A 25,605-nucleotide genomic window follows, 5' to 3' on the forward strand; every position below is an offset into this window, starting at 1 on the left:
AGGAGCTGAGCAATAGTTGCCACTGGTTGGCCGGTTTCCGAGCCAATCAGGGGGCGCTGCCAGAAGAGAAGGAAGAGCTTCGCGACTGCCCTCCTTCTGCGCGAAAGAAGGTTGTGCGCATGCGCTACGTATTGGTCGGTGGGCGCGCTGCAGCAGCTTGTCTGAGCCGCCCGCCTCGCTCAGTCGCCATGAGCTTCTTGCTGCCCAAGCTCGGCAGCAAAAAGGAGGTGGATGAGGCAATCAAGAGCGTGGCCGAGAAAGTCCTGGTCCTCCGCTTTGGCATAGATGAAGATCTTATCTGCATGCAGCTGGACGATATTGTGAGCAGGCGAATTTGGCTCCTTGCAATCGCATTTCCCCCCCGCACTCCCAGTAGGAATTTGTTGTCTGGGGCAACCAAGTCCGAAACTCCCCCCCACACACACACACACACCGCCGTGAACAAAACAAAAGAGGACATTTTACTGCCAAAATTCATTTGAAAATATTCAGTGTTGATAAGAAGTAATTTAATAATAAATGTTTTATTAATATAGTAGCATCTGCGTACGTTGTGCTTTACAAAGAACGGGTCCCATGCAGAGGCTTACAGTATAAAAATATACCGGTAAAAATGGAACTCGGGAGGGGAGGGGAGAGAAAAGGAGACGGGGTAAAAATATCAGCCACTCTTTGGAAGACACTTAAATTTCATTTTTACTAGTTTATTTTACTTTCCCCTTTAAAATATTTACATTACATGGAACTTTATGGCAATAGATAGTGCTGTTGGTATCCTGATCCTAACCCAGATTACCAACATTTCAGCCCTACTGATATTTTGACAGCACAAGGTTGTGCTGGTGTTGGCCCCATGCAGAAGTAAACTGACATTAGGGAGTTCCGTTACTTCTTCGTGTCATCCCCCCCCCCCCCGGCAAAAAAAGAAAACCCCACATGCACTGGTGCTTCAATTATCAATCTGTTCTCAAAATGTGTTAAATTTAATTCAAGACTTTATTTCTTGCCCTCTCATATTGGGCAGTATAACTTTGTATAACCTTTTTTCTACAGCTTGCAAAAACATCTCATGACTTAAGTAAAATGGCTGCAATTTACTTGGTGGATGTAAAGAAAGTGCCAGTGTACACCCAATATTTTGACATCAGCTATATTCCATCAACTGTCTTCTTTTTCAACGGGCAGCATATGAAAGTGGATTATGGGTAAGTTGGTTTGCATGTAACCCAAGTACAAGCTATTCTTGGTATGATATTTGTTTGTGACCATTTGTGATGTTAGCAAGCATCAACAATGCACAAAAGGCCTAATAAATATTATTGTCAGATTTATCATAATACGACCAAGTCCTTATATTTATTTTATGTTCTGAATTTTACTCCATTCTTCTACATTACTGTAGAAATTAGTGTGGGTGCCACAAGACACTACTTCCCCCCAATAATTTTAAACATCTATAGTCTTTCCCTAACCCTTAATATTATTAATACTGGCTTCCAAGGTCCTTGGTCATTAATTGATTTTATTGATAAATATTTTACTGAATATTGTTTTGTTTTATTACTGTGAACATAATTGGTATTTTTTTGTAAATGAAAAGTGATATAGAAATCTTTGTATAGGTAGTTACAGTGGTACCTCTACTTACGAATAACTCTACTTATGAATGTTTCTACTTTGAATGGAGCTCCGTCCACCATCTTGGATGCGGTTTAGATAGGATTTTTTCTACTTACGAATTTTTAGATAGGTTTGCTTCGACATACGAATTTTCTCTCCCAATGCATTCCTATGGGATTTGACTTACAATTTTTTCTACTTACAAATGTGTGTTTGGAACGCATTAAATTTGTAAGTAGAGGTACCACTGTATTTAACACTAAGGAGAGTGGCTGCTTAATTGCAACATAGATTTTTAAATGCATGTATCAGATGTACTACGGTACAGAAATTCCCATTGTTAATATTGGAGGCAACAAGACATTATTGAGAGGTGTCTACTGTATTCTGAGAGGTAAAACCATTTCTAATGTGCACAGAAGTCATATCACATCTAGAGTTGCAAAGGATTTACTCCTTAATTCCAAATGTATCCAACTATATTTTACTCAGAGTAGACTCATTGAAATCAATAGACCTAAATTATTCATGTCCATTAATGGGTTTGGTGTGAATATTGTTTTAACATTGGATACAACCCTCGAGCCACAGTGAACACAACAGCCACAGGCTCAGGTTGCTTTAAAGGGGGATGAGACAAAGTTCAAGGAGAAAACAATTATAGCTGAATAAAACATCCATGCTCAGAGGAAGCCTGCCCTTGAAGCTGCTGCCTTGAATGCCTTGTGGGCTCCCTGAACCATCTGTCTGGAAAACAGAATGCTGGACTACGTTGATCTTTGATCTGATCCAGCAAGGTTCATATATGCATTCTGTCACTTTAAAGCAGGGGCTGGGAATTTCGTTTAGCCGGAAGGCTGCAGTTTGTCATGGACAACCTTGTGGGCAGGGACAAGCAAAAGTGGAAGTGAAGGATGCAGCCCTTATGTTTGTGCAATAAACTACATTTCAACCACACAAAAACCAAAGGTTTCTATACCACATTTAACAGGATATATATACCTCTTAATCATCAAAGCCTCTAAGCCCACCAGGCCTCCTTATTTGGCCAGCCAGGCTGTTTCATGCAAAACTATCCTGCCCACCTGTCAAAATTGGCCCATGGGAGTGGGCCCATAGGATTCCCCAGCCTGCTGTTAAGTGGTTTGCATCTTTCCATCCAGATAAGCAAAATGCAACATCACAGTTAAGAACATGTTCCAGCCTGGCCAAAGTACTTGAGGAAGAGTCTCAAAGCCTGAGGTAGTCTCTCAAAAAGCTACATTTGGCCCCTAAGCTGGAAGTTTCCCATCCCTGCTTTAAAGACTAGCAGATTTGTGGCATGAGTTTTTTGTGTTCAGGCTTGGAACTAGTAACTATTTCAGAATTTAAGCTTGTATGTTGTTCCAGCTTTCATTTACTTTGTTCCCTTTTGCTTTCCTACTTAGATCTCCAGATCACACTAAATTTGTCGGAAGTTTCAAAACAAAACAAGACTTCATAGATTTGATTGAGGTGATTTACCGTGGAGCAATGCGTGGAAAACTAATCGTACGAAGCCCAATTGATCCAAAGAATATTCCCAAGTATGACCTTCTGTATCAAGGCATTTAATGCCCCACAGGGAGAGGAGTGACAGGTGGAATATGAACTGCTTAAAGCTGATGATTCCACGTCTTCTCCAAACGTATGCCAATTGCATCTTGAAAGCAAAAGGAAGAAAGGAGCTGAGACTGGTCTTTTGTACTCAGGATCATATTGGTCAGCCTCAGAGACAGACTTTCATTAATTCATTTTTCAATGGAATTGACCGGAATTGCTTAGGCTGAAACTTATTTAATTCTAATATGTCAAAGAAGCTGCAGTAGAGTAATATGTTCTTGCTCTAAATAAATGCTTTCGGGCTATATAAGGATATAATTAACAAGAATAATTCTAGAGCTGCCATGCCCTGTAGAAGTATCCTGAAGAAAAGATAAAAGTAATGACTGGGTTTTTATTCTGAAATGTTATAACTGCTCCCACTATCTGTCCTAACTTCCCAGCCATCAACTGAACACTACATCTTCAGAAATATAAGGTATTTCTGGTTTCACAACACAAAATGGGAAATTCTTTTTTGGAAAAGGATGGTGGGTGGGAACTTAAATGTTAAAATTGGTTTATTAAAAAAATAAATATTTTAAGATATTAAGAATTAAACTCAACTGTATTGTGTCAAAGTATGATGGTGCAATAGGAAGGATGAATGAGTAAACCCATCTTTCAAGCAAAGTTTTCTAATTCTTTTTGCTATGCACTGAACTTTCCACTCACAATTGCAATGCATATATTCAGTGATTTATTCATTTTTTACTGCTGGTTCAGATTAAACACCAGACTTTTCAAAGGAAGGAAGGAAGGAAGTTTTGCCAGAAACAAGGAACAGTTGTTACATTAACATTCACATAAAGTTTCAGAAATGGAAATGGGACAACAAATATTAGACTGGTAATGGTATGCTCCATATCTAGATAAAGTACTTTTACCTCAACGATAAGCTTAAGCATCAAAACTAGTACAAAACTTCTATTAGAAGAAAAAATGGGTATGAATAACAGATGCTTAACTTGTTTTCATTGACTTGCTCCTTGTTAGAATAGGTGAACGATTGATCGGTTGTTTAGTGAAGACTTTCAGTGCACTCTTAAGATATTTGAAAATGGACTGTAGACTAGAGGAAGGAGCCAGGCTATAATTTTCAGTTCCTGTGGAGACTGTAGGGCAATCAACTTTCACCCTAAAGCCTACTGACTTATCTAAAGGTTCACTGTGGGATACCCACTCTCGGCAATGTTTCCATATCCAGGCCTGCACCTGGGAAATGCCTTGTGTCTGGTGCGGTGTGTGGTGTGTGGAGTCAATAAGCGCAACAGCACCTACTTTGTTCATTACCTCCGAAGTTCTCTGCATGAGGAGGTCGATGAAAACCAAACCTCCATAACCATGGGCAATGAAAGCCACCTTTTCTGCTGTGCTCTTTGAAATGAAATGGTCCCAAACGTAACTTGTATGCTCTTCAGGACTACTGCTCTCTCTCTTTGGGACTGCCGAGGGTGATTGTAGTGGACATGTGGAGTCTTTTTTCTCAGAGAGGCTGAAGCATTCTTGTTCTGTCTTCAGTTCAATGAAGTTGTCATTGGGATTTAAAACAATCACTCCCCAAGAGCACTGCAGAGCCTTTATGATGAATGGTATTTGAGATCCGTGTTGGAGGCCTTCACGAACTATGACTTTTCGTCCCCACTGACCTGCACGAAAAGATCCCTTGTCTTGAAGGAGGATGACTAGAGTTGAGCAATTAGTTAATGCATTCTCACTCATGAAAAAAAAACTGCGAAGTTCATTGTCTGGAGCATCTGTTGGGATGTAAATCTTTTGCAGTTTGCATGTCTTTTCCAGGAGCTCGAAAACATACTGAGTAATTAAGCATCCAAGATATTGAAAATGTTGGTGATTAGCATTATGTGAATTTTGATAATCATAAACAAAAGGTTCATTGGTATCCATATGCCTAAGGTCCCCATTTTTATTAAAGTCATATTTGAGAGTTTCTGGACATTCTGAACCATTTATTAGTTTTCTGAAGCTCAAATCTTCATTCATCTGTGTCCACTACAAATAAAACAGACGGATCATGACATAAACAAAAAATCATACATTTCTTGTAAAAATATTGTAGAAAATTTCAAAATATCACTGTTCAGGTGGGGACAGCAGTAAAAATAACTTTAACTTAAATCAATGCAACTTAAAAAGTGACAAATATTTTGTTTGTTGCATTTGTATCCTGTTCCATTTTTAAAGTAGCACAGAATGATGAGGGGTTTATTAGATGTTTTAAAGTGCTGGTGAGGCCCAAACCCACTAAACTTCAGTGTAAAACTTTAGTAGATACCTTCTGAGCATTCTTTGAACTGTGTAATTTTAGCCACCACTGTAGTAACAGATAAAAAATAGATCAGTTTAAACCCAGGGTATATTTCTAGTGTAGTTCTACTTGACTTTTGCCAGTATCCAGTGAAGTAGTTCTATTGGTGCCAAGACTTTTCCGTCCATCTCCTCTCCCCTAATGCCCCCTGCACAGACACCCCTAAATACAGAACATACTTACATTCATGTTGCTTGAGAATAACAGCAAAGGCTTCTAGATACTTCTGGATATTTTGCTTCAGAGATCTGCCTGAACAGAGTCAACTATTAATATGTTGTAGTTCAGGGCTTATTGTTTCCTAATCAAGTATAGCTATGGTGCCAAATTTAAGGGCAAACAATTTACAAACTCAGTTGTGCACCACATGATAAAGATAGGCATGAAAACTGATAATGTGGGAAAGTGCTTCCTAATCTTTGTTGTATTGAGGCTTCCTTGTTCTTTGCATTTCACCGAATTCTGTAAACACCATATTGAATTCTTAAATTGCTCCCAAGTTAAAACTGCCATATGTGCCCTATATGGCCAAAACCCAAAACACATACAACATTACACCTATGCAATCCACACAACTTGAAATGTGCACTATGAAGAATATTGTATGCCTACACCTTATGAATGTGATGCATGAAACTAACCTTGATACCTAGGGGGTTGTAAACCTGCATATGCTCACAATACACATCTAAACATCTACTTGTGCTTTGCAATTTCTGCTATTCAACAGAAGTTATTTTCAAAAAAGCATTATAGGACTGCACCCTTATTTATTTATATTAAGAAAATTACATGCAGAAAGGTATAACCAAAATCATATACTGTACACACACACAGAAGAGGAAGCAGCAAACTCAGGTTTCCAATTTTATGGAACTCCCAGATAAGCCTTTCCTCCTCCTCCTCCTCTCTCCTCCCTCTCAGGAGCCTCCTGGCTATTAGGCAGGTCCTGACTTATCAAGACCTTGAGAAAACCAGACATAGGGGAACTCCTTCACACCTCCTTATAATTCAGGCCCCTTATCTGTTACATTCCTTTGGTGAGCACAGAAAGAAAAGGCCATTAGGTGGCTATACATCACTTTAGAAGCGTTAATTAAGAAACAAAGCAGGAACTGAATTAGTTCAAACACTTGATGGATTGCAGGATACAAAAACAGGGAAGAGCTTCGAAGGGTATCTGAAAACTTTCCACTAACTTCCTTTGACACATATCAAAAAGCAGGCAATATCTTTCAGCAAGCATTTCTGGTTACAGAAGCAAATGGCATTACAGTAGTTATGTTACATACAAACAGACTAGAAATACATTTCTAAGATTCTACACCCTCTCTGTTGAATTTCTAGTGAATACTTAAAGACATTTTTTTATCCCAGCAGACAGTTTAACTGTATTCTAATTTTATAGTTTTAACTGATTTTTATCTCTCTTGTATTCAGTTACTTTTACACCCTTTAGAGATTATTGTAATTAAGTAGTATATAAATTGTTGTTGTTGTTTAGTCGTTTAGTCGTGTCCGACTCTTCGTGACCCCATGGACCATAGCACGCCAGGCACTCCTGTCTTTCACTGCCTCCCGCAGTTTGGTCAAACTCATGTTCGTAGCTTCGAGAACACTGTCCAACCATCTCGTCCTCTGTCGTCCCCTTCTCCTAGTGCCCTCCATCTTTCCCAACATCAGGGTCTTTTCCAAGGATTCTTCTCTTCTCATGAGGTGGCCAAAGTATTGGAGCCTCAGCTTCACGATCTGTCCTTCCAGGGAGCACTCAGGGCTGATTTCCTTAAGAATGGATAGGTTTGATCTTCTAGCAGTCCATGGGACTCTCAAGAGTCTCCTCCAGCACCATAATTCAAAAGCATCAATTCTTCGACGATCAGCCTTCTTTATGGTCCAGCTCTCACTTCCATACATCACTACTGGGAAAACCATAGCTTTAACTATACGGACCTTTGTCGGCAAAGTGATGTCTCTGCTTTTTAAGATGCTGTCTAGGTTTGTCATTGCTTTTCTCCCAAGAAGCAGGCGTCTTTTAATTTCGTGACTGCTGTCACCATCTGCAGTGATCAAGGAGCCCAAGAAAGTAAAATCTCTCACTGCCTCCATTTCTTCCCCTTCTATTTGCCAGGAGGTGATGGGACCAGTGGCCATGATCTTGGTTTTTTTGATGTTGAGCTTCAGACCATATTTTGCGCTCTCCTCTTTCACCCTCATTAAAAGGTTCTTTAATTCCTCCTCGCTTTCTGCCATCAAGGTTGTGTCATCTGCATATCTGAGGTTGTTGATATTTCTTCCGGCAATCTTAATTCCGGCTTGGGATTCATCTAGTCCAGCCTTTCGCATGATGAATTCTGCATATAAGTTAAATAAGCAGGGAGACAATATACAACCTTGTCGTACTCCTTTCCCAATTTTGAACCAATCAGTTGTTCCATATCCAGTTCTAACTGTAGCTTCTTGTCCCACATAGAGATTTCTCAGGAGACAGATGAGGTGATCAGGCACTCCCATTTCTTTAAGAACTTGCCATAGTTTGCTGTGGTCGACACAGTCAAAGGCTTTTGCATAGTCAATGAAGCAGAAGTAGACGTTTTTCTGGAACTCTCTAGCTTTCTCCATAATCCAGCGCATGTTTGCTATTTGGTCTCTGGTTCCTCTGCCCTTTCGAAATCCAGCTTGCACTTCTGGGAGTTCTCGGTCCACATACTGCCTAAGCCTGCCTTGTAGAATTTTAAGCATAACCTTGCTAGCGTGTGAAATGAGCGCAATTGTGCGGTAGTTGGAGCATTCTTTGGCACTGCCCTTCTTTGGAATTGGGATGTAGACTGATCTTCTCCAATCCTCTGGCCATTGCTGAGTTTTCCAAACTTGCTGGCATATTGGGTGTAGCACCTTAACAGCATCATCTTTTAAAATTTTAAATAGTTCAGCTGGAATATCATCACTTCCACTGGCCTTGTTATTAGCAGTGCTTTCTAAGGCCCATTTGACTTCACTCTCCAAGATGTCTGGCTCAAGGTCAGCAACCACACTACCTGGGGTGTACGAGACCTCCATATCTTTCTGGTATAATTCCTCTGTGTATTCCTGCCACCTCTTCTTGATGTCTTCTGCTTCTGTTAGGTCCTTACCACTTTTGTCCTTGATTATGGTAATCTTTGTACGAAATGTTCCTTTCATATCTCCAATTTTCTTGAACAGATCTCTGGTTTTCCCCATTCTATTGTTTTCCTCTATTTCTTTGCATTGCTCATTTAAGAAGACCCTCTTGTCTCTCCTTGCTGTTTTTTGGAAATCTGCATTCAGTTTCCTGTATCTTTCCCTATCTCCCTTGCATTTTGCTTGCCTCCTCTCCTCCGCTATTTGTAAGGCCTCGTTGGATAGCCATTTTGCTTTCTTGCATTTCCTTTTCCTTGGGATGGTTTTCGTTGCTGCCTCCTGTATAATGTTACGAGCCTCCATCCATAGTTCTTCAGGCACTCTGTCCACCAAATCTAAATCCTTAAACCTGTTCCTCACTTCCACTGTGTATTCATAAGGGATTTGATTCAGATTGTATCTTACTGGCCCAGTGCTTTTTCCTACTTTCTTCAGTTTAAGCTGGAATTTTGCTATAAGAAGCTGATGATCTGAGTTACAGTCAGCTCCAGGTCTTGTTTTTGCTGACTGTATAGAGCTTCTCCATCTTTGGCTGCAGAGAATATAATCAATCTGATTTCGATGCTGCCCATTTGGTGATATCCATGTGTAGAGTCGTCTCTTGTGTTGTTGGAAGAGAGTGTTTGTGATGACCAGCTTGTTCTCTTGACAGAACTCTATTAGCCTTTGCCCTGCTTCATTTTGAACTCCAAGGCCAAACTTGCCAGTTGTTCCTTTTATCTCTTGATTCCCTACTTTAGCATTCCAATCCCCTGTAATGAGAAGAACATCCTTCTTTGGTGTCATTTCTAGAAGTTGTTGTAGGTCTTCATAGAATTGGTCAATTTCACTTTCTTCAGCACCGGTAGTTGGTGCATAAACTTGGATTACTGTGATGTTAAAAGGTCTGCCTTGGATTCGTATCGAGATCATTCTGTCATTTTTGAGATTGCATCCCATTACAGCTTTTGCCACTCTTTTGTTGACTATGAGGGCCACTCCATTTCTGCTACAGGATTCTTGCCCACAGTAGTAGATATGATAGTCACCCGAACTGAATTCGCCCATTCCCTTCCATTTTAGTTCACTGATGCCCAGGATGTCGATATTTATTCTTGTCATCTCATTTTTGACCACATCCAGCTTACCTCCACTCATGGTTCTTACATTCCAGGTTCCTATGCAATATTTTTCTTTACAGCATCGGACTTTCCTTTCGCTTCCAGGCATATCCGCAACTGAGCATCCTTTCGGCTTTGGCCCAGCCGCTTCATCAGCTCTGAATCTACTTGTACTTGTCCTCCGCTCTTCCTCAGTAGCATGTTGGACGCCTTCCGACCTGAGGGGCTCATCTTCCAGCGTCATAACTTTTATATGCCTGTTGTCTTTGTCCATGGAGTTTTCTTGGCAGGGATACTGGAGTGGCTTGCCAGTTCCTTCTCCAGGTGGATCACGTTTAGTCAAAACTCTCCACTATGACCTGTCCATCTTGGGTGGCCCTGCATGGCATAGCTCATAGCTTCTCCGAGTTATTCAAGCCCCTTCGCCACGACAAGGCATTGATCCATGAAGGGGAGTATATAAATTATCAACAAAAAAAAAACCTCACAAGGTGCACAGGTGTTAGGAGAAAAAAATTGCTCCTTTTCCCTTATGTAGGTTCTCTATCAGTAGGAGAAAATACCAGAGACCAACCAGAGAATATTGAGAAGCAAAACACCTAGTAAGCCTGATCTTTATTAAAGCTGTTCCAACAGGGTGCTCCCCCCACCCACACACAGGAGGGGGGGGGAGGGACCCAGAACAAAGGTGTGGTCACCCTTATACTGTATACTCTTTAAATTGCCCACCCTAAAACTCCAGACCACCCCCAGAAACATCATACAAGGGGTGTATCCCAGGACCACCTCCCCCAATGCATCATACATACTGTTAGGATCTCTTACTCACAAGTAGGACCCTGGCAGAGACACATGCCTGACTGGCATGTTCCCTCCCTCCTGGTCGATCGGGAGCTTCAAAAGCTTTCTCCAGCCCAAACATCACAGCGACTGATGCCAACTGACATCAGCACGGATCCGCAGAGTTTACGCAATTGCATAACAGACCACAGCAATTCAGCATTTGGCTAATCTATTTTATTTACATATAAACACACGGAGCACTGCAACATGGCTCCCTCTCTCTGGCATCAGGCAGCAAATAGAAAGAACAAAGGACAACAGTCCCACTTCAGGAAACACAGTAACACAAACATCCTGTCTTCGTCATTTCCCACTATGGAATGAAAATATATACTGTCATGTGATAGACAACAATCCCATGAATGCAAACACGGGGAATGAATCTTCAACACATACATCACAGGGGGCGGTCTAAAACAGAATCCTGAGTGTGTTGTTAATCTCCTGTCTGGCAGGTTACCTGATTGCATTATCTGGGTTTTGGCCACTCGTTGTTGTTGTTTAGTCGTCCGACTCTTTATGATCCAGGTCACAGGTTACAGGCTCACCCTATTCACACCTTAAGCGAGGATTTGTGAGCACAGAGACAATGGGGAGGATTTTTCCCATTTCCTTCAACCATTTTGGAAAAGAGAAAATGGTTTCAGGACTTTTCTGTGGATTTCAGACGTGGTTTACATATTTGTATGTGTTTGTTTGGTACATTTATGAACTTCTATTATATATATATATATATATATATATATATATATATATATATATATATATAAAGGTAAAGGGACCCCTGACCATTAGGTCCAGTCGTGACCGACTCTGGGGTTGCGCGCTCATCTCGCATTATTGGCCGAGGGAGCCGGCATATAGCTTCCAGGTCATGTGGCCAGCATGACAAAGCCGCTTCTGGCAAACCAGAGCAGCACATGGAAACGCCGTTTACCTTCCCGCTGTAGCGGTTCCTATTTATCTACTTGCACTTTGATGTGCTTTCGAACTGCTAGGTTGGCAGGAGCTGGGACCAAGCAACGGGAGCTCACCCCGTATATAAGACCTTAAAATTATTATAACAGTAATTGCCTGATTCAGGCCAAGCTGTTTCTGGAGACAGAAGTGAATATTTTATTACTGGGATTGAGCAGAACTGTGTCCGCACCTCCAAGAAGAAAGAAAGTGTAAGCAAGGTCATATGAACAATACTGTAGTTTAAATGGGTGAGAGTGTATCTTTAGGAAGAGAAAATGAAAGGGAAACGATAGCAGTTAGAGCAGACTATGCTTAATTGGCACAAGAAGGCAAGCGAAAGGAAAAAGTGGCTGGAACCCAGCCCAGTAGGACCGCACACTCCTTGCAGGGCGTCACTTCATGTCTCATATTCCTTTTTTTTTCCAAGGAGCAAACCAGTAACCTCCTTCTCCCTGCGCAACACCCGCTACGTGAAAAGGCAGGCAAGCGCGCTGCAAAGCTCACTCAAGAGTGGCTTAGTATTTTTCTTCCTTTAAATGACCAACGCAACCACCCCACAAGCTAACTTTTTAAAAGCTTTGTTTTCCTGTTGCAGTTTCGAAGCAAGACCATGAAGCGATGGCGGGGTGGGGGCGTGGATGCATGCGAGGGGAGAGCCTCCTCAGCCAGCCCCGGAGAGGCAAAGCGGGGCGGATAGAGGCCCGAAAGCCGAGGAGGCTGAAGCGCAACGCCCGGCACGTGGCCGCCTGGCTCGGCTTCCCCACCAAAGAGAAAGCGGCGGGGCGGCGCCTGTTCCGGAAGTGCGCAGGGCAGGCCAAGCGGCTCCCGGCGCCACTCCGGATCAACAAAGCCGAGTGCGCTCGGAGGGGTGGCGTGGCTTTTCCGTGGCCAGGTGAGAGGAGAGAGTTGGGTCGGGGAAGGGGGCGGACCTACCCCGGGTTTGTTTTCTTTTCCCCGGAACACGCCCAGATCCGCTTCCTTTTTGAAGGATGCTGGTCTTGCGGTCGTCATTGCATTTTAAATCCTGCCAGGCACCATTAATAATGTGATGTTTGTCCCATCAGAGGCGAGCGAGTGGGATCGGGTGGGGCTCATCTGTGTTTTTTGATGTGGGTTGACGGCGTGTCCCTTTGGCCAGTGGGTCTTGCTTACTCCCATGTCAACGCGTTTAGGATTGCAGTCTCAGTCCCTGTGCATGCTTGCTCGGAAGCAAGCCGTGCTGTTTTCGGTTGGCGTCCACGTCGGTTAAACGTATACAGGGGGTAGTAAATCGTTTGTTGTATCGCGAAGAGTCGGACACGACTAAACGACTCAGCAGCAGCAACAACGAAGCCCTTGCTCACCTGTCTTGCAGAAAGGAGTCCTTGTTGCTGCAGCAGCGAAAACAACCGAGAGCCTTTCATTGGCCTTGGAAATTAACGGATCTTTAAGCAATCAGCATTTGGGAGCTCGGGCCATTTCATCAGATGCATGGTGTGTTATCCCCTGTTCACCCAGTCATTGATAATAATAGGAATAGATAAAATACTATAAACATTGAGGCAATGCAAAAGATGTACAGGTGTTTCTTTGCAAGGTTCAAGTTCACAAAAAGACAATGATTTAGATGAAGCTTTTCTTATTACTTCATCTCCAGACCCAGAAAAGGTTTGACTATGGCATTTTGGCACGTCAAGCAGCTAGCTGTTAATTACAAAAGTCTTGCCAAAAGAAAGGTGAGAATTGTGTTGTCAGGTGATTTTTAGAGAACAACTTTTTTACAGTGACAAGCAGCTTTTGGTTTGTGTTCCCCCCCAATTGTTCATTGATATTGTGTTGTGTTCTTGTTGCTGTCATGGTGGGTTAAATATCTCTACTTCACACACACGTATGAGTTATAGGGGGAGGTGTATCATTTTTACTATCCCAATTAGAAATGCAACACTAATAGTTAACTAGCATTAACTATCCCAGGCCCGGTGTGTGGGTGTTTGTGTGTCAAACGTGGCTCCTTCCAGGCATCACTCTGAACTGGCCTTCAGAACACTTCCTAGGCTGCATGCCAGCTGGTTCTGCTTTGCACAGTGCATATTTTTGCTTGGTTGGGATGTGTCCTTGAACTCTGATAATGCCTCTTGCTTAACTGGATGAAGGGCAGGGAGAGATGTATGTGCGTGTGTGTAGGAACTCGCTTCCTTTACAGACATAACATTTACACTTGTTGCTCTGTCTGGTCAGCCCACCGCTGGCCTCACTGAAGGTTTCCCAGGAGGGAATGTGGCTCTCACGCTTAAAAAAGGTCCCCCAACCCTGCTGTAGATGATGTCTCACATTACCACTTACCCAGCACCTCTTGCCAAACCAAGCCTTGTGGACTACTTCATGTCAACCCACAAGGAGATATGCTAACATTACTAGTGATTCACTGAGTGTGCACCAATTATAAAGAGGAGCACAACTCAAGATCCAGACAGAACACAGTACCTATTTCATCTGGGCTATTGTTTAGGGAAGCTTTTAATGTTTAATAAATTATTGTATTTTAATATTTCTGTTGGAGGCCACCCAGAGTGGCTGGGGAGGCCCAGCCAGATGGGTGGGGTATAAATAATAAATTATTATTATTATTATTGACATTGTAGTCAAATCTGCCAAAAGCCACACAGAAATTTAGACCCTTTTACACATAATGCTCAGTATAGCTAGTGCAGAAAGGGGTGTGGAATAGAGGGGGAAAGGAAGGAACATGCCTGGAGGAGGAGGAAGAGGGAGGGATATGCCAGTCCATGGGGCATTTTTGGTTTCCTCTCTATTGCACCATTACATTTGCACAAGGCATGTGTCAGAATTGTTTTAATAGTCTAAATCCGTGATGCAGAAGATGCCGTACCAATTCAACCTTTTTCTTTCAAAGTAGCGCTTAGCATAGAAAAGGCTCCCTCTACTTGTTCCTTTATAGATGCTTCTGGATTGGTGGATGTTCTGTTTCCCAATCACCTTGGAACTTGCCAAACAAAACAGCACAGAGCAGCTTTTAATCAGTTAATGTCCTTGGAATAGCAGAAATGAAAATAATGGGCATGTAGTTAATGCCTCCTCGTTGTGATTTGACGTCCTTGTGATCAGCAGTTGCCTTGGAGCTATGTGCAGATTTTGGAGAGAGCGATCACCAGTGAAGCATTTTTATTCACCCGGGATGTGCTTACCTTTAACATCTGGGAAATATGCATTGCCTCCTGATGATACTTTAATTAGCTACTTTTGGAAATGCTCATTATAACATGATTCACAATACTTCTACTTTCTGTCTGCCTTATACAGCAGCAACTATGGAGGGACATGGAAAAAATTCATCATCAAGTCTGCCTAAAGTAAGTTGTCCTTGATCTACGTCCATTATTTTGGGAGTGTAGCTCATAATATTTGGTAGCTTTGCTAAAATGTTACCATTTGGATGGATTGGAATAACATTTACATGTAAATAAACAAATGTATGCCACCTTCTTAGAAATGAAAAATACATGAGCATAGCTACTATGATCATATGATTGACCTATTTGGCAAATTAAAACTCTTATGTCTAATGAATATTGCTTTTATTTACGTAACGTTTATAAATGTTTGTACTATTACTGCATTATACATGGGGCTGCAACTGAAGACAGTTTGGAAACTTCAGCTAGTGCATAATTTGGTGGTCAGCTTTGTCACCTGGACAAGACGGTGTGGACATATTGCACTGATCCTGGTCCAACTGCACTGATTACCAGTTAGTTTCCTGGCCCAATTCACAGTGTTAGTTTAGACTTATAAAGCCTTAAATAGCTCTTGTATGAACCAGCCCGGACCTTGTGATCATCATCTTGTGTCTCCTCCATGAGGAGGGTGGCAGTACAAGAGTGGGCCTTTTCTGCTGTGGCTCCCCGTTTGTGGAATGCTAGCCTGGTGCCTTCTCTACCCATCTAGGCACCAGGTGAATATGTTTCTATGACTAGGCCTGATTAGCATTCTATGTTGTGCTAAATGTGTTTGTGGGGGAGGGGTTATTGGTTTTTGTTGTACTGTATTATGTATTTTGTATTCTCATTTTAAATTTTTATGTCGTGAACCGTCCTGTGATCTTTGGATGACGGGTGGTATACAAATGTTGTTGTTGAATGCTGCTGAGCATACTGTCTTTAACAGTATTCAAAATAAAAGCAAACTAAAACCAGAACAGTCTGCAGAGTTCAAAGATAAGTAGCCTTACTTGTTCCCATCTTCAGTGGAAGTCTCACAATTTCAGTGCCCAGAGTTCCAAATGTGAATATCATAATTTACTAGTTTCTGTACACCTTAACTCCCCCCCCCTGAACATTAGTGTGTGGAGTTCAATGTTGTTTTGTTGTTTTCTTTTCCTATTCTTTTGGTGCAAAAAATGCAAATGCAATGTTTCATTCCAGTATCGAATACCAAAGAAGAAATCCTCACAGTCAGATGATGTCCATGTTCAGTCCCCACTGTCAAGACTTTCCCCCCCGTGGGATCGCACATTGCAAGAGGTAAACAGACGTTTCTTGTTTTCTGCACTGCTTGGGAAGAGCTATTTTAGGGCAAGCATTATTCATGTTTTGAAAATTAAATATTCTATAATTACTTAAAGATCTAGTTTTGTACTTCATGCCTGTGAATGATAAATAACACATTGAGCTGACACTTTATGAAAAACGAAGAAGGAAGAAACTACTTAACACCTTTCATTTGCTCATTTTGACTGCAGTTTTATGTGCAATAAAAGCAAGATACGGAGGAGGAGTCTCTCGTAAGAAGCACTTGTGTCCTCCCCTCCCCTTGTGCTTGTTGCAAGGACACTGCATCTCAGCAAGCCATTTAAATGCGCAGGTCTGAAGCAGACAGATAGACAGATATCTCACACACACCCCTTTCTCTCTCACTCAGACACAGACAAAAAGGCAGCAAGTGCCCAGGGAGAAAGAGAGCGTCTCTGTGCTATGTACTGAAAGGGGGCTTCCTTTCTCAGTGTACACCACAGAAAGGCAGTAAACTGCCCTTGTGAAAGAAAGCAAACCCTTTATTCACGGGCAACTTGATAGCAGGCCTCAGTCATGCTTCCTCTTCCCTGCTGCTGAGCTGTTACCTACTTGTGGTGGTGGCAAATTGTACAGGGGAAACCTCCCCGCCCTGCAATCTTGTCCTCCCTCTGTGCCATGCTCAGCTGATCAGAGGGAACCAGCAGGACAAAGGGGGCCTGAGAGAGGGGGTGGCATGGGGAGAGGCCTGCTGGCGGCATCCAGCCCATGGGCTGGAGGATGCCTTGGCTCGTCCAGCAGCCTGCTCCTCCTCACATACATGACTTTGCTTCTGCTGGGATCATCTGTGTACTGAAGGCTTGACTAAGGAACCTACTGCTATAAGGAGAGGTGGGAGAGAGCTCCACTTAGAGCAGAGGTGGGGAACCGATGGTCTTCCAGAGTTACAGGGCTCCCATCAACCCTACAGAGTATGACCAGAGTATGACCAGAGAGCTCCACTTAGAGCAGAGGTGGGGAACCGATGGTCTTCCAGAGTTACAGGGCTCCCATCAACCCTACGGAGTATGACCAGTGGTCAGAGGTGATGGAAGTTAACAATCCAGCAATATCTGGAGGGTCATAGTTTTCCAATCCTTTATTGAGAAGGGCAGGTTTGCCAAGCCTCCACATGTTTTTGCTCAGTGGTGGTACGCTAAGCACAGAGACCTGGTGGGAGAAGGGAGGCTATCCTTAATAGAGATCATTCTGCGCCCTGCACTATGCATGCAAGGTCTGAGATCACAGCCTTGGGCTACACGTGCAGATTGCTAGTTTTCAGGGATGCGATATGCCAAATCGTGCATAATTGGAACCCATTGGAAAAGCCTGCAAATACCCTGCTCCACCCCTGCCTCAATTCCATACTTTCAGAGATGTTTCAGTGACGTCTTTGTTATGTTTCTGTGTCACTTCCTGGTTTGGAGCGATTTGTGTTTACATGGTTGCACACATATTGAAAGTGTGTAGGCGGGGGGGGGGGTGCTGCCTGCATTTCCATAATTTCCATAGATTTGTGGGACATGGAGCAGATTGAATTCCTTGTTATAATAGCGGGATAAGAGAGTTAGGAGTTCCATCCACTGGGAAACTGGGTTCATTTGCTTTGGGTCAAGTCTAAGGAGTGAGAAGGACCACAGACTCAAGACTGTAGCTGAAAAAAAATGACAAAATAAAAAAAAAATCCTTCCAGTTGCACCTTAGAGACCAACTAAGTTTGTCATATGTATGAGCTTTTGTGTGCATGCACACTTCTTCAGACAAACTTAGTTGGTCTCTAAGATGCTACTGGAAGGATTTTTTTTATTTTGTTTTGACTGCATCAGACCAACACGGCTACCTACCTGTAACTGAAATAAATGAAATTGTTTAGGAATCTGCTTTACTGTATATTGCGTCCGACCATTGGTCCATCTAGCCCATTATTGTCAATACTTGCTGGCAATGGATTTCCTTCATTTTTATCTGTCCTCTTTTCACACCTCTCCCCCCCCCCTTGTTCAAACACCCTGCTGCCTGGCCCTCAATTTCAGTGGACATCAAGGTCTAAAAATAACAATTTTTACGCAAACTGGGGAAGAAAAAGACCTTTTGAGAAACGTTACATCGATGATGAAGGACCAGCATTTGGGTAAGTGGAGGATGCTTCAGAACTCAAGGCCACAGTGCTGAGTATTTTGGGTACTGCAAGCCTATGATGTAGGGCAGCAATGTTTAGCTAATTAAACAGATTGATCAATTAAGAAAAAATTGAAATAGTTCTCCTGAGTAATCGGGTGGTAGATTTTTACTTTTTTGCAGATTATCAAAGCTAGATGGCAAGTGCCTTCCTAAAAGAATTGTGTTTTCTTTCACATACAAGTGAGTATATTTTCTAAGGTGATTCCTGTTGTGGTACTGTGTGTACGATCTAGAAACAAAGAAAAAGAAAGAGAGTTTTTATTCATATGCAAATGTATGCATATTTAATCTAGTAGAATGTAGTTGAATCCTGTATGTGTCTGCTCAGAAGAGTCCATTGGGACTTAATTTCCACGGAAGTGGAATTGCAGCCTACAAGTCATATGATTGTTGAAGCATTTTAATCAGAAGACAGCCTGACTAGAAAGCTATGGTCTTCAAAGTTGAATTTTTAAGGGATTTATATTTCTAACCTCACCAATCTTGAGGTGAGCAATATTAAAAATAAGCAATGAAACAGCAAAATATAAAAGTGTCTATATCACAACAAAAATATTCATAGAAGTTTAATCTCCACCAGTTTGGGTTTGGATGCCAGTACAAAGAAACAAATCTTGCAACACTTGTGGGAAATTATTTGGCTCACTTTGATGAATCTCCAAGAGGAGAATACCATTACAGTGGTGCCTCGCTAGACGAATTTAATTCATTCCACGGGTCAATTCTTATAACGAAAAATTCGTCTAGCGAATCCCATAGGAATGCATTGACTTTTTTAAAAAAAAAATTGCCCATAGGAACGCGGCAATTGAATTTCAATGCATTCCTATGGGAAACCGCAATTCGCTAGACGAATTTTTCGTAAAACGAATTCGTCTAGCAAGGCAACCTCCACTCGAAAAATCCTTTCGTTAAGCGAAAAATTCGTCTTACAGGGCGTTCATCCAGCGAGGCACCACTGTACTATATGTCATTGAATAATCCACTGAGAGTGATCCTCTGTTTGCTCTCAAGGCAAGAGGTGACATCTACTTTATATAGGAACATACATGAGATTAAACTCATGGAGATAGATTATTACAATAACTAATAGTGACATACATTAATAGTCAAGTTATTTGTAAGTTGTGTTTGTAACGATTCACACAACCTTGAATGTTAAAACTTTTAATGGCTTGTTGCACTTCTAAAACCTCAATATCAAGCATATTTACATGGATATCCAAATGATTTTCAGGTGAGCTTCCACATATACATGGTCTAAGCATAAATATAATCATAAGTTCTATAAGTTCCATTTATATGACAGTAAAAATGATTATTTCATATTATAATATAGAATGCAATGAAAATCTTATACCAATTACAGTCATACATACCTCGGTTTAGGTACACTTCGGTTTGAGTACTTTCCGTTTAAGTACTCCGCAGACCTGTCTGGAACGGATCAATCCACTTTCCATTACTTTCAATGGGAAAGTTCGCTTCCGGTTAAGTACGCTTCAGGTTAAGTACGGACTTCCAGAACCAATTACACTCATACTTTGGGTTAAGTACGCTTCAGGTTGAATACTCCGCGGACCTGTCTGGAACAGATTAATCCACTTTCCTTTCCTTTCAATGGGAAAGTTCGCTTCAGGTTAAGTACAGACTTCCGGAACCAATTGTGTACTTAAACCGAGGTACCACTGTATTAGACCATAATGGGTGGAAGCAGATGCCTGGTCCTGCTATTGGCTAAAGGATTATTCAAGATTTTTTGTTACTTCTCTTGCATATTGTTATAAGATTATTTCTTGTCTCTCTCAGTAAAATCAGGCTGATGGTTGGACACCTCAGAGAGTCCATTGTGGATACCTCCTTGATTTCCATTAGTTCTGATGAAGTGGTGAGCCGTGAGGCTGTATGCTAGGCAAAACTACCAGTGGTCAACCACGTGGCAACAGAAGGTGGAGGGGAACTTTGCCCTTACATTTCAACACTGCATAGCAGTGGAGAGTGGTGATGCTGCCACAGTCAGAGATGTGAAAGTGTATTGTTGCTATGTTGGATAGATGTGGCAGCATGGATGCAGGTTGCTGACATCAGTGGGAGCAACAATATCCCCAGTCATCATGTCCCTGTACAATGTTGGCTTCAGCACTCTAACTTCTACTGCTGCCTCTCAGCACAGGAAGGCAATGGAATGAATCCCTGGTCCATCTCTATCACAACACAGGAGATACTAGCAGTTTTGCCAAGCATACCAGCTCACCCATCACTACTATGATACTGGAGGTCCAGCTCTGAGGGCCTTCTGGCGGTTCCCGCACTGCGAGAAGCGAAGTTACAGGGAACCAGGCAGAGGGCCTTCTTGGTAGTGGCACCCACCCTGTTAGATGGCAAGGAAATAAACAACTACTGTATCTGACTTTTAGAAGACATCTGAAGGCAACCCTGTCCAGGGAAGTTTTTAATGTTTGAAGTTTTATTGTATTTTTAATATTTTGTTGGAAGCCGCCCTGAATGGCTGGGAAAACCCAGCCAGATGAGCTGGGTATAAATTATTATTATTATTGTTATTGTTATTATTATTATTCCCCAGTCATGGGGAAATGACAGTCATGGGGGGAGGGGAAGCACACCCTCATTTGAATTCTGTCATTCACATGACACAGTGTAATTAATATGTCATATGTTTCTGTTCATCTGAGGTTGTATCAACCTAATTTAAAAACCTACTAAGGAACAGATGATTGTTATTATGTCTTGATATTTAAAACCACAGAATTCAAAGAGGTTTCTGGTGTAGGATGGGGGGAGCTCAAGTTCCCCACCCCGGCTCTAAAAAGTGACAAACAGCACCATGTTCCTTGGGATTGCACTGGTTTAACTGGTGGTATGCCCCATGGCAAGCAATTATGTGGTGGAGCAGTGGGTTTTAGGATCGGGCTGTTTTAGATTTCCTTCCTGCTGTGTCTCGTGGACTCAGTACATGTTACAGTATATATTTGTCTTATTTTACCCATGCAACAACTCTAGAGGCTAAAAGTTGTCATTGGTTCTTCATCTTTATTTGAATGATGCTTCTTGGTTGTTATAGAAACTATTATAACTGGCTGCTGCTATGCCTTTAGTTATGAGGGGCAAGGGAAGCTGAAGGGCATGTATCTGGGGCCCCTTGAAGATCTGCTGGGTGGCTCTCAGGGTTCTGCTTCTTGGCTTGAAGCCTTTAAAGCATGTGACAAAACAGTTTGTTTTTTTTAATGGGCAGTTATGTAGATCATAGGTATAACTATGTAAAGCAAATAATGTTTCCACAAACCTACTGCTTTTATTTTGTGCAGGCCAGCTTGCGCTGCTTTCATTTTAGGCTTGAGTCAACAGTCTTATAAAACAGGCCAGTTCTTAAATGTGAAGTGAATACATGTCTACATCACTGTGACTATTAGCATGTCTTAGGCAACAGAACTAGCAGCTGTTCTATGGGAGATGCAACTTGTTTAAAAATGCATGTAGCTGTGACTTTAAGTAAATTAAAGTACAGTAAATGCAACTTCCTTTATTTGGTGCTTGTATTTTGTATATGCACACATTTGTGGAAAATATCGAAGAAGTATCTTGAATACATTAGCATGTGACAGTTTTCTCTGTGCAAATTTGAATCCGCTGCAGCCATCTCTTATATATAATCTCTCTGAGGCCATGTTTACATGCTGTGTTTGCGATAAAGGCACGATAGCCTCCAGGGAAGCCTCTTTATTGTTCTGTGCAGCGTTCATGTCTCTTCTTTGGTTTATGGTTGTCCAGCGTAGCAGCTGCTGGTTTGTAGGGTTCTAAAGTTTCTTTTTAAAAAAACATTTCAACACTGCTAAACAGTCCTGGACTCCAGCTGATTTTCTGAAGTGACCTCTGAAGGAACAAAAAGAGACCGCTCCAATTTCCTGGCATCTCTGAACCCAGTGGAAGACATTACACAGCTGTGAGGCACTTCTAGCCAGGATTTTGAATTGGCTGGTTCTCTTCTAGTAGAGCTATTTCCTTTCTAGGTTGAAGTCCTGATTTCTCTGGCTTCCTTAAGATTATTCTGTATCAGAAAATTTCCAACCTTGGCTTTTGCAGATTTTTTACATTGCCATTCATAATCTTTCAGTGAAGTCATCTAATTTTCATTTGTCACTTCTGAAGACATAAATTAGTACACTGCAGGTGCCCCTGAAACAAGCGTTGGTAAACCTTTAAGGCATGATTCACTAGGTTCACTTTAAAGAAGGCTTCAGTGGCCAAGCACACAATATATAGTAAGCAAAGCTTTCTCAATGAAGAATATGTAAAAAGATTAGGTGTAGAAAGAACATTTGCTTCCATCTCTTTCTAAAAAAAAGTACAATATACATTCTTGGCTGAGGGCATCTAAAATGAAAATACAACGTTGGGATTATTACATCCTCCAAAGAATCTTAGTTGAACTCGTGTATCTTATTTAGACTTTAGTTACCTTATTTATCATCACCATTATTATTATTATTATATGTATGACAGGCAACCCAAAGTTATCTTGACGAATGTCCTGAAGACGGAAATAGGAAGAAAATACATAAAGACACAGCTTATAACTGATATAACTCATGGTGTCCAGTTGCAGTCAGATCAACAAACCTCACCATCTGTTGACAGTGTAGAGATACGGCAAATATTAAGTCCTCTTCAGCAAAACCTTTTTATATCTAGAAGGTATGTTTTGTTAAGTCTGACTGTCTCAGACATAATACAGCTTTGCCTACATATTATTAAAATAAATTGCATGCGATTGTATTCCCTGTTATGTTAGTCATTTCTCACTTTCAATGCATCATTATGAAGCACCCTTGTGACTTCCATTTTGGGTTTGTTTAGAATGAGATTAAATATGTCTACATATGTCTCTTGTAAAACTTAGGTTAGTTGCTTTCTAACAGTGGGACTAATTCTAGCTAGGCTATTTGGATTATTCAATAGTGAGTTGTTCTCGTAATGCTTGACTTTTGTTTAGCATCATTAACATCTGCAGGAGACATGAATTTCCATTCTTGCCTCTTCCTGCCCCTCAGAAAAGAGCGAGTTGCCGTTTTTCCTCCCCACCCCACCGCTGCACAAGTTGAATCTTCTTTGGACTATTTTCTCAGTCCTTCTCTTTGCAATGAAAACATAATTATGTTACCAATAGCAACTTGCCCATTCCTTTGTGAGCCCCTTGGCTTTCCCATAGGACTTTTTATACTCCTCTCAACCAAACACTGTGTTTTACATTGAAAATACCCTTTGACATGAAAAATAATTGATTGATAGATAAGGCACATGGAGAGGTAATAGTTTAACTTTACCTTATAGTTCAGGGCAGCTATACTGAACATCGAGAGAAAAAAAATTCATCCCTGAATTGTAGTATCCTGGTTCACTTATGTGTCAGTGACATGCAAGATGTAAGAACCTGGCTTGAGCCAAATATTTTAAATAAGCAAGAATCCTAGTACTGTAGTATCTACTTGGTGATTAGCAAAGCTACACTTTTCCCTTCTCTTCGTCCGCTACAGATGCATTAGAATGCAGAAGGAACGGAATTTTAATTCAGAAGCCTGCATGCAGGCCATAACATAAGAAGCAGTGACATAAAAAATTAGACAAATTGGAGCCATCAACCATAATACAATAAAGTTTTTAATGATCTAGCCTGGATCATCACCATGCCTGCCTGCCGTATTCAGTAGCATGTTCATAGTTTGCACCATTACTCATGCATACAAAGTTGGTTGAAAAATAATTTTGCAATAGTCTTGTACTTTTGAACAGATAAGCATCTCTACGTAGGTCTATTTTTGCTGCTCCTTCTCTTCAGTGTCAGCAGATACGATTAGCACATCCAAGAATATCAGCCAGTGGCTTCTGAAACAATGGCCAAAGACCACAGTTAATCAGGGTTTTATCATTCATTTTTGTATACGTAGTTTGTCAGCTTATAGCTATTTAAATACAGTAGTAAGATCTGCTGTAGTTGAACATTTTTTCTTCTGTTGAGAGTGGATTTACATTTTTTACATGACATTTAATAAAACAATGCCAATATGCCAACAGGAGCTTAAAATTATCGGTAACACTTCTTCTGGTAGATCTTATCTGAATCTGTCCTTTGGGACCCTTCACTTATTTGCCACCATCTGTTTTTATTCACTTTTATTGTAAACCTCTTGATAGTTATGTTTAATAAAACTCAGGATTACTTAAACAAGGCATCCCCAAACTGCGGCCCTCCAGATGTTTTGGCCTACAACTCCCATGATCCCTAGCTAAGAGGACCAGTGGTCAGGAATTATGGGAATTGTAGTCTAAAACATCTGGAGGGCCGAAGTTTGGGGATGCCTGACTTAAACAGTTTCAATACAATAATTCAACCAAACATTCATTTGATGGGTTTCAGAATGCTAATTATTATATGTATGGCAGGCAACCCAAAGTTACCTTGACAGATGTTCTGAGGACGAAAACAGGAAGAAAATACATTCAAAGGCACCTTTTAACTGATCCTAATCTATCTGATGCTAACAAGTTGCAATCACATGAACAGACCTCCTCAACCATTGCCAGCCTAGAGTCATGTCAAAAAATAAGCTCTCAAGAAAGCAGTATTTTACCTAAAAGGTACGTCATTCAGCAATTTATTGATTTTTTTTGTCCTTAATTTATCACTAAAACTATGATTTGTTTGAAAACAATACATACAGGAATGTACACAATCGCCATTGGTTACAATCCGGTCAAAGTTAATTACTTTTAAATGCCATTGATTTCAGCTGGAGAACTACACACATGCTTAATTCACTAATTGAAATCAGTAGGATTTTGAATAACTTTGACCCTTTGTTTTTGTGCAAACTTATGTTTTGTTTTCATTCATAGCCATGATTTGCAATGATTGCCATGGAGGTAACACTACCTGTAGAATGATGCCTTTCACCTCTATTCCTCCAAAAAGACTTTTATGGAGGAAAGCATTTTTTCAGAATTTTTAGTGTGCCAGCATGGAAATAAATCAGAAGCCAGCATAATATCCCTACATCCTACCTAAAATATAAAACTTGAAGCTTAGAGGTTCTTTTTAAAGCACGATGGAAGCTATAGTGTATTTGGAATTCAGCTCTTTCCATCCTATCACTTAATATAAAACTGTAGCTATATGCTGGAGCTGTCATACTAAAGACCTGGAACTCTTTTCGTCCCTTTGTGTTAAGCT

At 41.2% G+C, this 25,605-nt stretch overlaps 3 protein-coding genes across 8 annotated transcripts in view; 2 read left to right on the top strand and 1 right to left on the bottom strand.

Moving 5' to 3' along the window:
• The first annotated feature begins 91 nt into the window (after nucleotides 1-91).
• Nucleotides 92-5,197, top strand: TXNL4B (thioredoxin like 4B). Its single transcript, XM_035115121.2, has 3 exons — nucleotides 92-320; nucleotides 1,054-1,205; nucleotides 3,048-5,197. The coding sequence occupies exons 1-3, from the start codon at nucleotides 120-122 to the stop codon at nucleotides 3,211-3,213; spliced, it is 519 nt and encodes a 172-aa protein (XP_034971012.1). The 5' UTR covers nucleotides 92-119; the 3' UTR covers nucleotides 3,214-5,197.
• Nucleotides 4,204-5,305, bottom strand: LOC118084954 (putative protein FAM172B). The gene has a single exon (XM_035115118.2). It carries the CDS (start codon nucleotides 5,242-5,244, stop codon nucleotides 4,204-4,206), a length of 1,041 nt encoding a protein of 346 aa, XP_034971009.2. The 5' UTR covers nucleotides 5,245-5,305.
• A 6,863-nt stretch (nucleotides 5,306-12,168) lies between these two features.
• SENP7 (SUMO specific peptidase 7) overlaps nucleotides 12,169-25,605 on the top strand; it is a 36,884-nt gene continuing 23,447 nt past the window's right edge. The window contains exons 1-7 of one of the 6 annotated variants that reach the window (XM_060273715.1): nucleotides 12,471-12,523; nucleotides 12,986-13,104; nucleotides 14,932-14,981; nucleotides 16,053-16,151; nucleotides 18,212-18,309; nucleotides 22,881-23,072; nucleotides 24,819-25,013. In XM_060273715.1, coding sequence (XP_060129698.1) covers nucleotides 13,098-13,104; nucleotides 14,932-14,981; nucleotides 16,053-16,151; nucleotides 18,212-18,309; nucleotides 22,881-23,072; nucleotides 24,819-25,013 — 641 coding nt within the window. In that variant the 5' untranslated portion in view covers nucleotides 12,471-12,523; nucleotides 12,986-13,097. The other 5 variants (XM_035115145.2, XM_035115144.2, XM_060273714.1 and 2 more) reach the window with 5 other exon arrangements.

This window comes from Zootoca vivipara, chromosome 4 (genome assembly GCF_963506605.1).
Source record: "Zootoca vivipara chromosome 4, rZooViv1.1, whole genome shotgun sequence".
NCBI classification, from domain to species: domain Eukaryota; kingdom Metazoa; phylum Chordata; class Lepidosauria; order Squamata; family Lacertidae; genus Zootoca; species Zootoca vivipara.

What these genes read in the sequence shown, in the direction of transcription:
- TXNL4B (XM_035115121.2), top strand. Translation starts at nt 120, where the DNA reads ATGCGCTACGTATTGGTCGGTGGGCGCGCTGCAGCAGCTTGTCTGAGC. An exon ending in GCATGCAGCTGGACGATATT is followed by an intron (nt 321 to 1,053) that starts GTGAGCAGGCGA and finishes TTTTTTCTACAG; the next exon opens with CTTGCAAAAACATCTCATGA. An exon ending in CATATGAAAGTGGATTATGG is followed by an intron (nt 1,206 to 3,047) that starts GTAAGTTGGTTT and finishes TTTCCTACTTAG; the next exon opens with ATCTCCAGATCACACTAAAT.
- LOC118084954 (XM_035115118.2), bottom strand. Translation starts at nt 5,244, where the DNA reads ATGAATGAAGATTTGAGCTTCAGAAAACTAATAAATGGTTCAGAATGT.